General features: G+C 42.9%; 1 protein-coding gene across 1 annotated transcript in view; it reads right to left on the bottom strand.

Moving 5' to 3' along the window:
* Positions 1 to 2,490: 2,490 nt before the first annotated feature.
* Brd7 (bromodomain containing 7) overlaps positions 2,491 to 16,248 on the bottom strand; it is a 41,627-nt gene continuing 27,869 nt past the window's right edge. Inside the window, exons 9-17 of the mRNA XM_090357665.1 lie at positions 15,583 to 15,658; positions 11,903 to 12,010; positions 11,147 to 11,282; positions 8,327 to 8,438; positions 6,287 to 6,343; positions 3,647 to 3,758; positions 3,258 to 3,401; positions 2,940 to 3,083; positions 2,491 to 2,740 (exon numbers count right to left, since the gene is read on the bottom strand). Of these exons, the coding sequence (XP_090213791.1) occupies positions 2,706 to 2,740; positions 2,940 to 3,083; positions 3,258 to 3,401; positions 3,647 to 3,758; positions 6,287 to 6,343; positions 8,327 to 8,438; positions 11,147 to 11,282; positions 11,903 to 12,010; positions 15,583 to 15,658 (924 nt within the window). The 3' untranslated portion in view covers positions 2,491 to 2,705. The remainder of the gene's footprint in view (positions 2,741 to 2,939; positions 3,084 to 3,257; positions 3,402 to 3,646; positions 3,759 to 6,286; positions 6,344 to 8,326; positions 8,439 to 11,146; positions 11,283 to 11,902; positions 12,011 to 15,582; positions 15,659 to 16,248) is intronic.

Genomic DNA, 16,248 nt, shown 5'->3' with positions numbered 1-16,248 from the left:
TGAGCCCACCATCTTCACTTCTGGTCTTTTGCTGGTTAATTGGAAATCAGACTCTTGGGTTTCTGTGTGAACTGGCTTTGAACCTGGATCCTCAGATCTCACTCTTCTGAGTAGCTAGGATTGCAGGTGTGAGCTACCAGCACCTGGCTGCATGGGGCACATTTATTTACATTCCTGTTTTGTTTTGTTGTTGTTGTTGAGCCAAGGTTTTTGTTGTGTAGCCCTGGCTGGCTGGGAACTGACAATCCTCTCCCTCCACCTTGAGTGCAGGATTACAGGTCAGTCTTTTTTGCGCATTTGTAGTGGGAGAATAGTCTAGGGCTTGGACAGCCTGCGCTATCTTTTGAGTCTTCACGGCTAAATCTGGAAAGCTTCAAAATCAGGAGGATGAGGTAGGGGCATGACTAAAGTGTGAGACCTTGAACTCAAACCTTTAGCCCTGCCAAACCAGTCTCTCACAAGTGCTGAGCCCTTTCCTGTTCAAATGAGTCAAGCCAGCTTTGCAAGACTGCATCTTACATTGTGCTTTAGCTCCATAAGAAGCTGAAAAAAAGGCAACCTGTTTGAAGGTGAGAAATGACTGAACTGCTTGTTTCTTTATATGGAGTGGTCACCTCATGATCAGTACATCCCTAGGGTTCTAAAGCCACTGAACTTCACAACATGGCAAGACTGTAGGAAGCCATTCACAAGTCTGAAGTTACCTGGAAAATCCTACTGACAGCCAGGACACCTGACCTGCCAGACCTACTATGAGCTGTATCCTTTATTGGGGTGAAAGGGAATGACAAGGACCTGTTTGGGTCATGGGGCCAGGGGGCTGCTGTGATGCACCTGGAACCACTCCCCATGGTACAAGAACCTGCTGTAAAAAGGACTCTCACGGTTAGAACGCTGAGGTAAGGGGCAGAAGGCCTGTTTAAGCTGGTTTGTTTACATGCCCGCTTGTCACATGAGGACTGGTTGCTGTGAGGCCTGAGCTGACAGCTGTGTTCTTCAGCTCTGGCAGTGAGTGACCAGGGCCACTGGCAAGGCTGAAGGTTCCAGTAGAGGCAAGGCCTGGCCTGCCTACCTTCCCAACACTCAAGTCACATTTACTTCAACAACAGCCCAGTTAGGAATTACCATTCTTCACAGTGCTTTAACTGAAACTGTTTTATAAGTTTTTAATGTTCAGGTCATAGAATCACTTGCAATTAATCTTGTATAAATTACCAAGTAATTTCTTCATTTTGTTTTCACGACAGCAACAAGTATATTTCTAACAACATCCTACTCTGAGTCAAGACTTGCTTAAAATTTCTAATAAGGCAGCTCACTAAAGTCTTCTGGTTGCTTCCCACGGAAACTTCCTGACAGGAAAGATGAGCATTATCCATGCTTACTGTACAGGGCACTAGAGAGAAATATGCTTTGAGTTGGTGCAAACAACTATTCTGCATGTTGAGTATTTATAGATGTGTAACATTTGTTTTAAATGTTTCATTTTATAAAGTACCAATGTTTATTTAGCTGCTTTTTATGCATTAAATTAGCGATGTGGAAACCTAAATGTCCTGTCTTCTGAAGATAAACATCTTCTTGGGGTTAAGGAACTTACCAAATTATAGTTCAGAAACTGAAAATGAGACTCGAGAAAGACTTGATGAAAACATTTCAACTAAGTTTTAAAAACGAATAATATACTATGTTTTAAGATGAATTCAAGAAGGGCTGAGTATTTGTTCAATGAACTGGGTTTTTTTGTATTTTTAATTGGTGCCATTGTTGGATTCTGGGATTTGTGCTTGTTCGGTAGATGCTCTACCCTTTGAGCCATGCCTTCAGCCTTTTTTGCTTCAATTCCTTTCCAGGTAGGGCCTCCCATTCCTGCGGATAGTTTCCGATCTGGGTGAAATGGCAGATCACCCTCCTCCCTGACCTGATGACTGAGGGGTCTTGTTAACTTTCTGCTTGGACTGGCTTTGAACTTTGGATCTTATGCCAATAAACCTACTCTTTGGCTTCATCTCAGCTCAATGATGAAGCAGTCCTATTTCAGATAAAAGGAAATACTCAGGCCATGCTCAAATAATTTGCAAAAGTGACAAAGACCAACCCTAATAGTGCTAAGATCTTCTAGCCTCTCTTCTGGCAAGGGGCTGGGGAGGTGCCTTTTCCTGCAGAGCCACACTAGCGGATCCTAAACTTATTCTACGTGTTTGCTTTTGTAGTGTAAGAACAGAAGATCTCACGGGATGAGCTCATTTCTTTAGAGCAGTTACTCTACCACTTGAGCCATGCCCCAGCTCTGATGGGGCTGTCTTGTGTGTGAAACAAGTAGCACATGATTACTGATAGACACCCCCCCCCGCCCCCAGATATGAGGACAGCCAAAGCTAAATAAAGGCCTCGCTCACAAAGGGCTGACTTCTGAATGACTTAAGTTATAGAACTACCCGGGTATAATTCCTTTAATGGGAAGAAGACTTGAGCCGGGGAAGGTCAATGTGGTAGGCAATGCACAGTACTCCTTGAGTTCAGCTTTATTACCTAATACAAGTCCAATCTCTGGAACATACAAAATTAACTGTTCCAAAGTTCAATTAAAAACACAATTTATGAATAGTTACTATCTTCTGAAAGGCATTTCCAAGTTTGGAATGAAGAAAATATGTACATAATATATCATCAAATACCAGCAAGCTTGAGCTCTCATCCGGTCCTCACTCAGCATTAGCCTTCTTGGGGTCTTGAAGCTCTGAAGCAAGAAGACAGTCCTGAGTGCTCGGCTCATGTCATTACTGAAGGTGAGCTACCGCTAATCAACAGCTCTCCTACCACACTCAAGGCTACGCAGCAGCGATTAGGTTACCCCTCTAACTTCGTTCAAAGTGTGAGAACTACACTAGCTCTACATTCAAGAGCCTCCCACTGTCCCTGAGAAACTGCGCACGCACCTTCTGTCAAGTCTACGAGGTTGTGTGTGACGGCGGGGGAAGGAATGGAGATTCCCATTGCTTTCCGAACTCCGTACGTGCTCACGATGTCACCGGGACTCACTTGCTGTGCAAGTTCCTTAAGGTTATTAGTCACTTGTTCAGCTGCAAAGAAAAATAGTTCCAGCTTTCAAAAAGTGACTCCAAAAAAAAAAAATCCAAATGGCTAAATGCAGAGAAAATGCCTTCTGTGGCACCAGTTCCTCTACAATGCTGCCACTACTCAACCTCTCCCTTTATGCACCCTCCCTCCAGCCCCTTGCCGAGGGCATAACGTACCAAGGTGCATCTCTCTGTAGGAAGGACCCAAGAGACAGATCATGTTGGGAGGGGGCCTGGTGCTCAGCCGCTCGTTCTGGGCATCCTGGAGCTCCCTCAGCAACCTGGTGGTCTCGTCAAGTTTCCTCTGGAACACCTCAGCCTCTGTGGGAAGAAGACATGACATGGCACACCTGCTTCATCCGGTGTGGAAGTATGGATCCTCTGATTCAGGCTCTGCTCCTTAGTGGCTAGCTGCCTCCCCTTAAAACCAGGAGCACTGCCATGCTCTCCTATTCACTTAATTTGGTTGGCCATGGTTTTCCTGTGGTGGGTGGGTGCCACTGAGGTAGCAGGAAAACCTGACCGCCTGTGCTACGCAGTTCCCAGCACAGTCCTGAGATCCTCACCTTCAGAGTCAAACACTTCAATGGGAGCACCAAAGTTTGTTACTGCTTTCAGTGCTGTGAGTCTGTCGTGGGTGCTGGAGTCCAAACGCCCTGCTGGTTCTACTTCTGTAATCTGCCTCAAAAGACAAAAAAAGCAATTACTTGAGCTTGTTAAGTCATGACTATTAACTAAAACTTAATGTTTCTGGGCAAAATTATTCTGCCTATGATGATGACTACCAAAAATGCCTTCCAAGAACACCCTTTTAAAATGCTACTCTTAAATTTTGGCAAAAAAGCATTTCTATGTAACATCATTACATCTTATACAATCTGCATCATACACTTCATAAAGTATTAAGAGACCTAACAAGGCCTTATGTTTTGGAGGTTAAGGCAAATGTTTCAGTCCATTCTATAAATGTGCATTCTTATACATCTGCTGCATAAGAATCTTCCTGGGTCTCCTCCAGACACCCAATCCAGGCTGCTAGTCCTGCATGGGAGAAAGAAAACCTTAGGAAGGGCAGTTTTATTTCTGGAAACATAAGACTCAATGTTTCCACCACAACACTTTTTCATCAGAATGACACCAACTTGGATAAGTAGCTAAAAGTAATTGTTCCATTTCTACTGGAGTATTGTACTCAAAGCTCAACTAGTCTGGACAACTGACTCCTTTACATATAAATAGGATGAAAGTGTGCAGTACAAACTTCAACTGTATAGCCTTACACTAGTAAGTATGTTATAGTTCCCCATTTCATATTCTACGCAATAAGTCTCTTTTTGGCGAGTCTTGGGGCTTGAACTCTGGGTCTGGGCCCTGAGTTCCTTTTTTTTTTTTTGCTCAAGGCTCTACCACCTGCATCACAGTGACACTCTCAGCTTTTTCTGTGATTAGCTGGAGATAAAAGTTTCATGGACTTTTCTGCTGGGACTGATCTCAGCCTCCTGATTATAGGTGTTGGTCATGGGGCTTGAACTCTGGGCCTGGTTACTGTCCCTGAGCTCTTCAGCTCAAGGCTAGCGCTCTCATCACTTGAGCCACAGGGCCACTTCCAGTCTTTCTCCCTCTCTCTCTCTCCATCCCCCCCACCCCAGCTTGAACCCTGGGCCTGGACACTGTTCCATGAGCTCATGGCTAGAGCTCTACCACTTGAACCACAGCACCACTTCTGGGATTAAATGGAGATAAAGAATCTCATAGTCTTTTATGCTCGGGCTGGCTTTGAACCTCGATCCTCAGATCTCAGCCCCCTGAGTAGCTAGGATTACAGGTGTGAGCCACCAGTGCCAGGATCCAGTCTTTATTTCTTATCCAACTTCTTTTCCTCCTCAGGATTTCTTTCACTCTTGCTCCTTTTCAGTAAGCACATGACCTTGCTTAGGTTCTCCTTCTCCTGAAAACATGGCTGCATAAATATCACCTGTACCTTTACTTTCTTTACATCTCTCTCTCTTTAGCCCATTTTTCTCTAGGCACTTAACTCCCTCACGTCTACCTTTTCCCCCTCACCACTTTACTGAGATTGTGATCAAGGTTACAAATGATATTTGTGGGGACTGGAGACATAGCTCAAGTGGCAGAGCACCTGCCTAGCAAATGAGAGGCTGTGAGTTCTAGACCCCAGTACTATACAATGACATTTGCATGTTTCTTCTTAGACTGGATTGCTTCTGATGCTGAATTCTCCCCTCTTGCTTGGCATCCTTTCTTTCACATATTCCACTACTACTTTTCTCCAAAGTGCAGTCCTTCAGCCTTTCTTCAAGCTCACCCTGAGTTCCACTGTAGTGACTGAACTCTATACCCACAATTGCAAGATCACACCTGCCACATCATAGCCCGGGCTGGAGATTCCAGGACCACACCTGCAGCAATGTCCCAGATCACATTCACCACATCTGAAATATGTGTCACCTTCCCTTGCTTAGGGCGTGTTCTCTTTTCTACAAGACTGAATGCACCAGATCACATTGATTTCTGCCTAAATTCTTATTAGCCTTATGGTAGTATGCTAATCATTTTCTAGCTTAGACAAGTCTCACAGATTTCCACAGATTCCCTTCTTCCACATTTGATCACAGTATCCCATCCTACTCTCAGCTTTCTAGCAATGCACAGAAGATGTTTCACCTCGGGGGTCCTGCCCAAAGCCTCACCTATTCTCCTTACCCAGGGTTCTGGGTTATCTGTTGAGCCGGCTGCACAGGTGCTTTGCTTTCAGCCCCATTTGTCATCCATGCAGTTTTACCTGTTTCAGGACTTCAGATGCTTAGCCCTGCTTTCTTGGAAAGTGAGCGCTTCTTCATCTTCTAGCCTTGTCCAGACAGCTCCATAAGCAGTGAGTTCCTCATCCCGGGTGCCCACAGCCTATGTATTTATACTGTATGGAAACTGGTTTTGGATCCTTTGTTTACATGTTTCTTCTGCACAAATGACTATACTAATAAACTCTCTGAAGGTAAAAATACTTTTATCAGATGAAACCTAATGAGCATTATTTCAAACAAAAGCTTTATCATCCAGGTTTTTCAGTTCTCCATTTAAAATGGACTAGGAAATGGCTCAAGTGATAAGAGTGAATGCTCATAAGTCCAAAGCCCTGAGTTTAATTCCCAGTACTGGAAAACAAACAAACAAAAAACAAAGCTCACCTCCATTTCTTTAGATGTATCAATTGTCCTAGACTGGCCATCATCTTCAGGCGATGACTAGAGATAAAGCAAAACAACAGTTTATGAAAACGCATAGCTAAGTGTCAATTGTTATAGCATGAGAAAAGGAGTGAAAAATGGATTTAAGAAAGGGGAGGAGGTAGGGGAGAGGGATGCAGTGGGAAAGGTGGTATATATGGGTGAAAACACCCAATGAACCCTTCCTTGTACAACCAATGTATGCTAATTGAAAAGGGTAGTAGTAGTAGTAGAATATAGCTTTTAAAATCAAAGTGAGGGCTAAGAGTTTGGTCCAGCGGTAGAGTGGTTGCCTAGCATGTGTGAAGCCCTGGGTTTGAATCCATGGTATCGTATACACAGAAAAAGCTGGAAGTGGTGCTGTGGCTCAAGTGGTAGAACACTAGCCTTGAGAAAGCTCAAGGACAGTGCCCAGGCCAGAATTCAAGCCCCAGGACTGGCAAAAAAAAAAAAAAAAAAAAGAAAATGAAGCAAACATAATTACTACCATCTTGAGAATATTTGTTAGACGAAGCACCAGCAATGCTTGACTATTAGTGATCATTATAGAATATCTAAGTGGAGCTTTGAAACAGGTTAAGATTGGCAAGAAGGTGAGAAGGGACTGTAAGTTGTTACCAGAGCAATGTCTTCAGACACAGATGTAAAATATGCAAATGGTACAGAATGTGGACTTCCCTATAATCCTCGTCATCGGAGAACTCACACATAGACAAATGCATTGTGACATCAATAGTCATCTTTCAAAATTTGTATTATGATTTAACAATTCCTATTTTTCTTTTCTTCTTTTTTTTTTGGGTGGGTCATGCAACTTGAACTTGGCCTGGGCACTGTCCCCGAGCTGTTCACCTCAAGGTTACTGCCTTGCCCTTGAGCCAAGCTACATGTCACATTTTCTAGAGGTTAATTGGAGATAAAGAGTCTCAGGTCCTTTTGTGCCCGGGCTGGCTTTGAACCTTGATCCTCAGATCTCAGGCTCCTAAGTAGCTAGTATTACAGGTGTGAGCTATCACGCCCGGCTTACAATCCCTATTTTCTAAAAATTATAAACCATATATTCTCTCTATGGGAAACTTTGATTTTTTAGGGTACATTTTAAGAACTGCTACATAAAAGGGCAGAACAAGCACATTTTAAAATTCATGACTATAGTCATCAAAGAGCAACTAAACTCAAAGAACTCAGCTTCATTGATGGGAAAAGTATACAGATCACGTATTTCTTAGTTGTAGTTTTGGTCTTTTCAGGTCAAATGAAGAAAAAGTTCATATGCTAGGATTTTACACCAGTCACACTGAGTGTGAGGCACTAACCCCAGCCTTGCTGACAAGTCACTAGCAACACATACCATAGATGCAGTTATGGGCAAAGCAATACAGTCACAGCCACCACTATGAGACACCCGCTCTTCTAACTATGGTGATGTGAATGTTCTGCCAATGTTCTTTTACATCACAAGGAACACTTTCAGGTTCTAATCTTTGTAACAAGAATTCTACACTGGACAGTGCCTAGGCTGAGTTCAAGCCCCATGACCCACAAAAAACAAACAAGTCAACAGAAAAGAATTCTACATTGGAGAGAGCTTTGTAAGTTAGAAGACAGCAACGAGAAAACTCTTTACTTCTAAGGCTCCTAACCAATGTGCTATCACTATATAGATAGAATATATCCTATCATTTTAGCCTGCTCAGTTACTAGCTAGTAAGCGAGACTTTCCTTTTTGTTAGGATATACACTACTTTTGAGTTGTGATCCTCATTTTTGAGTCTTACCCGCCCCCCCCCCCCCCCCCAAGATCAGGAGAATGACAATCTGGGCTCTCATGAATCCTGGTAGCCAGGTAATTCCTTTCTACTCTAGCCCCTACCCACTGGGCCATCCTTCCAAGAGAATGGAGTCTAGCTGTCATACTGGCTAATCCAGGGTTTCGTAACACCCAGTGACTAATATTTTAGGGCCAAGAATAAACTGCTGTTTCTTTAACAACATTCTTACCGTTTCCAACTCCTGCAGGGTCCTAGAATGCCCTCCTTTTGTTAAAACATCCAGCAAACTATCTGCCATAACATATGGATAATCTTGGCATGTGGCCAAAAACTCCTGGATACTGAAAGACAGAGGGTTGGAAAAGTGACATATATCATCACCACTGGCTTCAAAACCCGACACAGCCAACTCTATCCAACAGACGTCCTTGCCTTACATGGCTTACACCATGATGTAAAACTTTCTGTCCAGAGCAATGCTGTATTTACATACTTACCAGTGATAAATCTATCATCATCAGAGAATTAAAGAGTAGGAACAAAGTGAAAACGAAATGTTCTGAGAGCCATGCAAAGAAAACAAGACCTTAGTGATGGGGCCCAGGCAGTTCTTGGGGCTTCTTGCTCCTCTTTGGGTGACCTCAAGCTTACCTTTAGTATTTCAATACATATTAAAGATTCTCAAAGTTATACTCTCTAACTTAGGTAGGCATGTCAAGCTCAATCCGAAAATGCTCTAAATTTTCCTGAAGTGGAGATCCTAAATCACCTACTTATCAATAAATAATAAGTACGTCCTTTTAGGCTAAGTCTGAACAACCCTAGAGTCATCCGGACATCTCTCTCATCCCATTTCAGTCTGTACAATATTTCCTGACTAGTTACTGACTACTCCCACCTGGGGTGGTGACAGGACTTAAATCTGCTTGTGCTTGCTAGGGGGAGGTGCCATCATTTCACTTGAATTACACCTCAGTTCTTTTTTAGCCTCCCCCCCCTTTATTTGTGGGCAGATGTGTGTGTGTGTGTGTACTGGGGACAGTGTGTGTGTGTGTGTGTGTGTGTGTGTGTACTGCGGACACTCTACCACTTCAACTACAGCTCCACTTCAGGCTCCGTGGTGGTTAACTAGAGATAAGAGCACCAAGAACTATCCTGCCAGGGCTGGCTTTGACCAAGGTGTGAGCCACACGAGCTAGGGTTTCTTATTTTTGTCCAGGGCGTACTTATGATGTCCTCCCCTAATAATTAAGATGATGGGCGTATACCACCGCCCTTGGCATGTTGGTTCTGATAGTCATGCTACCATTTTGCCCAGGCAGGCCTCAAACTGCAATCCTTTCAATCTCTACTTCCTAAGCCGCTAGGATCACAGGTGTGCACCATCCATCAAGCTCTTAACACTGCAGCGAGGCTCCACTGCAGTCTTCCAAACCTCTGCTCTTGCCTTGCCCCTGTAGTCTATACTATACATGGCAGACAGAATGGTCATTTTAGAATTATGAGCCAGACTTACAACCTCACTTATAAACTACTAGTAATCTTCTTATTTACTTAGAACAGAAACTCCCAGTCTTTACAAAGATCTAGGCTGACCTGTGACCACTCCATTTTATTCTCTACCTGTTCTGCTCCTTTCTGCTCTTCTTGCTGTTCCTTGAAAGGGCTAGGGAGATCCAGCTCAGAGTCTTGGTTTGGCTATTTCTAAGAGTAGGGTGCTTTCAGGGCGGTTCTCCTTACCTCCACTGGGTTTAGTTTGACTGAGCCTTCCTTATCAAAGACCTCCCTACCACCAGCCCTACCTTTCTTCACCACTGTGTGTTACTTTAAAGCACTGTCACCACCTGATGGACTAGCCAGTCTATTACCACTGTTTTCCTGTGGAATCCCTACCACCTAGCACGCAGGTGACATGTACTACCTACTTGTCAAATGTCTAGATGAATAATGCAGAAAGTGTTCAAGCTGGTGATATCTAAGAAGGTAAATGGCTTACTCTGAAACCATATCTAATTTCTAACTTAGGGACCCCTGCTTGTAAAAGCAACAAAACCCATACATACGTTTAAGAGGTCAGGGCTCCCTTTTGTCAAAGTCAGGAAACTGGTTCATCTACAGAGTTACATTCTTATGTACATGGTATCAGTGCCATAAAGGGAAAGCCTCAGCTAAATGTCCTGCTATGAGCCACAATCATGGTAAACTGGGAAGCTACCTCATCAAGTTGATGGCATGCAAAGTGCTCAGCATCTTACACAGGAGCACAGAAGTTACTGATCCACTGGGACAGGACTAGGCGTGTGGGGGAAAACTGCAGGAGCTGGGTACACGATGGTCAAATAGATTTGGCTATGTGTTGCCTTAGGGATCATGTTATCACATCCGACACCTCACAGGGGAGGGGAAATGTTCTGTAGGTTCCCAAACTGGTCAAAACTGACACTCAAAATTTACATCAGAACAGGTGGTACTCATCAACATTTCGAGTTAAGCCCCTGGATTTTAGTTATCAGTTAACATACATAACATCTTTAAGAAGGTATTTCTGTAAGAAAACGCTGCGGATGCCATTATCAGAGATGTTTTCCCCTTAAAATAATTCATTTCCAGTAAATGATAACTAGTGATAAATCATTAATGAACACATTCTTTCACCATTTGGATAACTTTATACATCTATATACAAATCACACCGCCTATCTATCTATCTATCTATCTATCTATCTATCTATCTATCTATCTATCTTCGTTGTTGTTGTTGGTAGTAGGACTTGAACTCTGGGCTTGGGCCCTGTCCCTGAGCTCTTCAGCTCAAGGCTACTATCCTACTCCTTGAACCACAGTGCCATTTCCAGCTTTCTGGAGGTAAATTGGAGATAAGAGTCTCACAGACTTTAGTGCCCGGGCTGGCTTTGAACCTCAATCCTCAGATCTCAGCTTTCTGAGTAGCTAGGACTACAGGTGTGAGCCACTGTGCCTGGCTTCATATATTGTATTTTAAAGATATTTTAGAAAAATGTGGTACTCGGCATATTCAGTGGGAACTCACCTAAAGTCACTTGGAAGGCCGGAATCTTCCCCGTAGGTTGAATAGATTAGATCAGAATCATCCTTGCTAATATTTGCAAATGTGGAGTCATAATGTGGGGCATAAGAACTGTAGGGTCCATAATTCAAGTATAATACTGTTGAAAAAACAAAATATGATACTACTCCTGAATTTATGTCAATACATTTCCTTATTTTATTAAAGGACCCTGCAGTCTAATCTATATTATTGACTGTCATATATATCTAAGATAGACTTTTCTCCCAAGCAGGTCTAGTCATTCCTGGCATCCTCAGGAAATGGGTTCTAGGACCTCATCCTGATACAAAATATCAAGGATGTTTGAGTCATAAAATGGCATGGCATTCACATAGCATCTCTATATATCCTTCAGTATACAAGGTCATCTCTAGATGAATTATCATACCAAATATAATGTAAATAGTTGAAGTGTTGGTAAGATAGTAAGAAAAACATGAGTTCAACTTGTACATTCAGAGTCCTCAGACACAGAGGGCTACCAGCATCTGTGAAGCTGCAATCAAGTCAATTATTCCCCATAGAGGAGAAAAAGAATAAAACTCACTTTTAATACTAATACATGACTTTCCAGTTTCTTGTGAAATGAACAGCTAATTGATACTACAAAAATATCACCAAGGAAGCTACCCAAAAAAGCAATGAGTGATAATTACACTTCCTATTCCTACCTGAGACAGAGATAAGAGAAACACATGGGCTATGTAGGGGCCTCACCTGGGGTTACTTTGTTCCTTTTATCCTCTTTGAACCCCTGCAAGGTATTCACTCCAGACTGAAGTCTTCCAGTTGTCATTCCCAGTCTTACAGGGCAGTAGCCTGGTTCTGAGACATAAAACCAAGTACAATGAAGAAGGCATGCATAGAAATGATCCACAGGATATCTGCTTTCATGTGTATTATTTCATGTTATCTTCATGGTGTGAAGGTGGTTGCATAGCTCTTATTCGATCAGGTTTTTTTTTTTTTTGGTGCCAGTCTCTGGGGTTTGAACTTAAGAGTCTAGTGCTATCCCTTAGATTTCTTGCTCAAGGCCAGCACTACCACTTCGGCCACAACTCCATTGCTGGTTTTTTGATGATCTATCGGAGACAGGTCTTACACTTTACTTCCTAGGTTGACTTTGAACTGTAATCGTCAGATCTCAGCCTGAGTAGCTAGGATTCACAAGTCATCAGCACCTAGCTCAAATCACTTTTTTTTTTCCAGCCACTCCTAGGGCTTGAAACTCAGGACCTGGGTACTATCCTTGAGCTTTCTCAAGGCTACCACTAGAGCCACAGCACCACTTCCAGCTTTTTCTGTGTATGTGGCACTGAGGAATTGAACTTAGAGCTTTGTGTATGCTAGGCAAGCACTCTACCACTAAGCCACACTCCTGGCCCTCAAATCACTTTTAGGATAAACTCTAGCTAGGCATCAGTAGCTCACAAGTGTAGTTCTAGCTACTAAAGAGGCTGAGATCTGACAACTGTGGTTTGAAGTCAGCCCTGGCAATGAAGTCTGTGACACTCATATCTCTAATCACCAGAAAACTGGAAATGGTACTGTGGCACTGTAGTTCCAGTGGTAGAGGGTTAGCTTTGATCAAGAAAGCTCAGGGACAGTGCCCAGGCCCTGAGTTCAAGCCTGGCCACTGGAAAAATAAAGATCTGAGCTCTGAGAAAGGCAGGAATGTAGTCAGGATCAATAACCTGGATCAGCTCATTAAACTGTAGTGCTCAGTGGAATTCTTCATAATCATATGACATTTATACATTTTTGTTAAAAACAAAATTCCCAAAACCAGGAGAAAGGTAAGTAAAAGACCAACCAGGATAGGCTGGAAGTTTGGCCTGGTGGTAGAGTGCTTGCCTAGCATGCATGAAGACCCAGGTTTGATTCCTCAGTATCACGTACATAGAAAAAAGTCAGAGATGGTGCTATGGCTCAAGTTGGTAGAGTTCAGAACAGTGCTCAGGCCCTGGGCTCAAGGCCCAGGACTGACAAAAAAAAAAAAAAAAAAAAAGAAAAAGAAAAAGACCAACCAGGGCAAACCTGAATTAAGCTACTCATAATGGATTAAGTATAAATCTTTGACAGGAAAATTTTACTGCAATGGGTATGAGTCTTTAAAAATGTGCTCTTGAAAAAAAAAAATAAAAATGTGCTCTTGTTAAATCAAGCTATGAAGTTTTTACCAAGGCTTAGAATATATGATATATGCAGACAGCACATTAAAGAGGCTCCCAGAACAGAAGAAGCTGGGTTTAGGATACATGTGGCACCAGCAAAACCATAAATGTGTTTTTTTCCCTTAGGCTGGGGTCAGGGCTCAAGTGGCTAGCAACCATGAGACTCTAGGTTCAAACGCCAGTCCTTCACAAGAAGTCTTTTTCTTTGTAAGACTATTATCTGCTATAGAGGTTGATGCCATAGGCAATCAGGGTAAGACACTTTGAACACCTACACATCTTCCCTTTCCCATAGAACAGTTTGATTTAAAGATGACATAGGTATAGCTGGGTACTGGTGTTGGCTCACGCCTGTAATCCTAGCTACTCAGAAGGCCGGGAGCTGAGGATCATGGTTTAAAGCCAGTCGGGGCAGGAAAGTCCCCAAGAGGCTCTTATCTCTAATTAACCACCAGAAAACCAGAAGTGGCCTTGTGGTTCAAAGTGGTAGAGGGCTAGCCTTGATCAAAGATGCTTAGGGACAGCGTCCAGGCCCCAAGTTCAAGCCCTATGACTAACAAAAAAGAAAAGGAAAAAAAGATGACAGAAGTAAACCAGGAGAATATTAGTAGAAGACTAAATCAGGGCACTTAAAGACAGTAAGAACTCAATGTATTAAGTAACTTGGTGCTTATGACAGGTAATGTGTACTAGGATCTCTATGGGGGGCAGATGAAGCGGAGAAGGTGGCAAAGCAGCCACACACGGGTCAAGTTGGCTTTGGCCACGTCTGATCATGCCCTGGGGGCTGGACACCTGGAAAAGCAGGCCAATACAGAAGCCAGATGCTGCCTTCAAAGTAACAGGTGCACCTTGGGGCCTAAGCAACTAGGTCACATCTTACATGACTAGATTCTCCCCATAGCCACACTCGAAAAAGCAATGAAAAAAATGAAAGTAACGAAAAATTGCTTAAAGAAGCAAATTTTGTACACATGATACTTTCTTTGACCCAAGTCCTATAAAATTTTACGATGAAAAATACATATGCAGCCGGGTGCTGATGACCCTCATCTGTAATCTATTAATTAGTCTTAAGTGAAAAAACTCAAGGACAGAGCCCAGGCCCTGAGTTCTAGCCCCACAAGTGGGGTGCGGGATGTGGGGCAGCGGGGGGGTAGGTGGTGAGAGAAGTACACATGAACATATGAGCTGGGTGCTAGTGGCTCACACCTGTAATCCTAGCTACTCAGGCTAGGTATGAAAGTCTGCGAGACTCATCTCCAATTAACAACCAGAAAACTGGAAGTGGCACTGTGGTTCAAAGTGGCAGAGTGCTAGCCTTAAGTGAAAAAGCCCAGGAACCGTACCAAGGTCCTGAGTTTAAGCCTCATGACAGGAAAACTAACAAAAAAGTCTGTATGAATTAAATGAGTCTGTTTGGAAAACACAGCACTAAGCTTGCCCTTTCAAGTGTTCAAATGCACCAATCTATTCAGTCTACATCAAGGTTTTTCACTGGTGAGTCCTATGACTATTCTCTTCACTTGTACTCAAATCATCTTGAAGAATCTTTCCCAGATCTCAAGCACTAGGCAGGCACCTTCTCTTCTGTACTTTTCCTTTGTAGTTCTTAGTCATGAAAGGCCAATGTTCACATATTTATTCATGACACTTCCAACAATTACTTGTGTCTCTTTCATCCCAGTTTGAGGGGATAGATGAGTCTCCTATTTTGCTCCCCATTATACACATCTAGCTTCAACTATGGCTTCATAGCAAACAGTCCATTTCTATATCCCCAATATTTTTCATGATAGTAGAAAAATAGATAAGTTACCACAAAGTACACTGTACTCATGGTACCTAGCTACAAGCTCACTGTGATTATCAGTTAGATTTATCAGTATTCAGGTTTGTTGCTTTAAAACTCTGAGTATGATTTGGACATGAAGTATCCTCCCACAAAAGGTTGGTATATTGAAGGTTTTGTCCCCAGCTAGTGGCATTATTTTTGAGGTCTTGGAAGCATGAGGAGGTACTTTAGAACTGTATTGCCTCGGCCACATGTTCTCAGGGCCATGATGCTCTGCCTCACTACAGGCTCAGGCTCAATGGAGTCAGACTGTGTATGAAACCCTCTGAAACTATGAGAAAACTGTTGTGTCAGCTGTTGTTGTCACTGGGATGCTGTGTGACCACTACATAAAGCATCAAGTTCATGAACAGTCTCTGTGATCCTACCTCCTACAATAGGATCCACAGGATGGAGAAGTCCCAATGTTGTTGTTCCATCTGGTTTTCTTCTTTCAAATTCACACTGCAATGACCGAAAGTATTCAAATAAAATTGTTTTACACGCATACAAACAATCTACAGTAGAAAGCCTTAGTCAAACTAACACTCCAGGTACATCATCAAACACTAGCACACCATTAAACTCGAAAACACTGACTTTCATACCTGTCTTCTGAATATACAGGTGTTAAAAGGCAGAGAAAGAAAGAGTAAGAAAGTCTTAGGATTTTTTTTTTTGGCTTTTGCACTCTTGTTTAGCCCTTTCTGCAATCACAGCTGGTGCTCTATCACTTGAGCCATGCCTCTCCACTTCCAGATTTTTGCTGATGAGAGATAAAGAGTTTTGTGGATTTGTCTGCCTTAGGCTGGCTCTAAACCTCCATCCTCAGATCTCAGCCTCCTGAGCAGCAGCAGTTACAGAAGTGAGCTATTGTTGCCTGGCTAAAGTTCCAGAATTTTTTTTCACTGCCAGTCCCAGGGCTTGAACTCAGGGCCTGTCCTTGGGCTTTCTCAAGGCTCATGCTCTACCAGTTGAGCCACAGCACCACATTTGGCTTTTTCTGTGTATGTGGTACTGAGGAATCGAACCTGGGTCTTCGTGCATGCTAGGCA

Source organism: Megascapheus bottae, chromosome 24, assembly GCF_031878675.1.
Source record: "Megascapheus bottae isolate mThoBot1 chromosome 24, mThoBot2.hap1, whole genome shotgun sequence".
Taxonomy (NCBI): Eukaryota; Metazoa; Chordata; class Mammalia; order Rodentia; family Geomyidae; genus Megascapheus; species Megascapheus bottae.
This window is presented reverse-complemented; position numbering and strand designations above follow the sequence as displayed.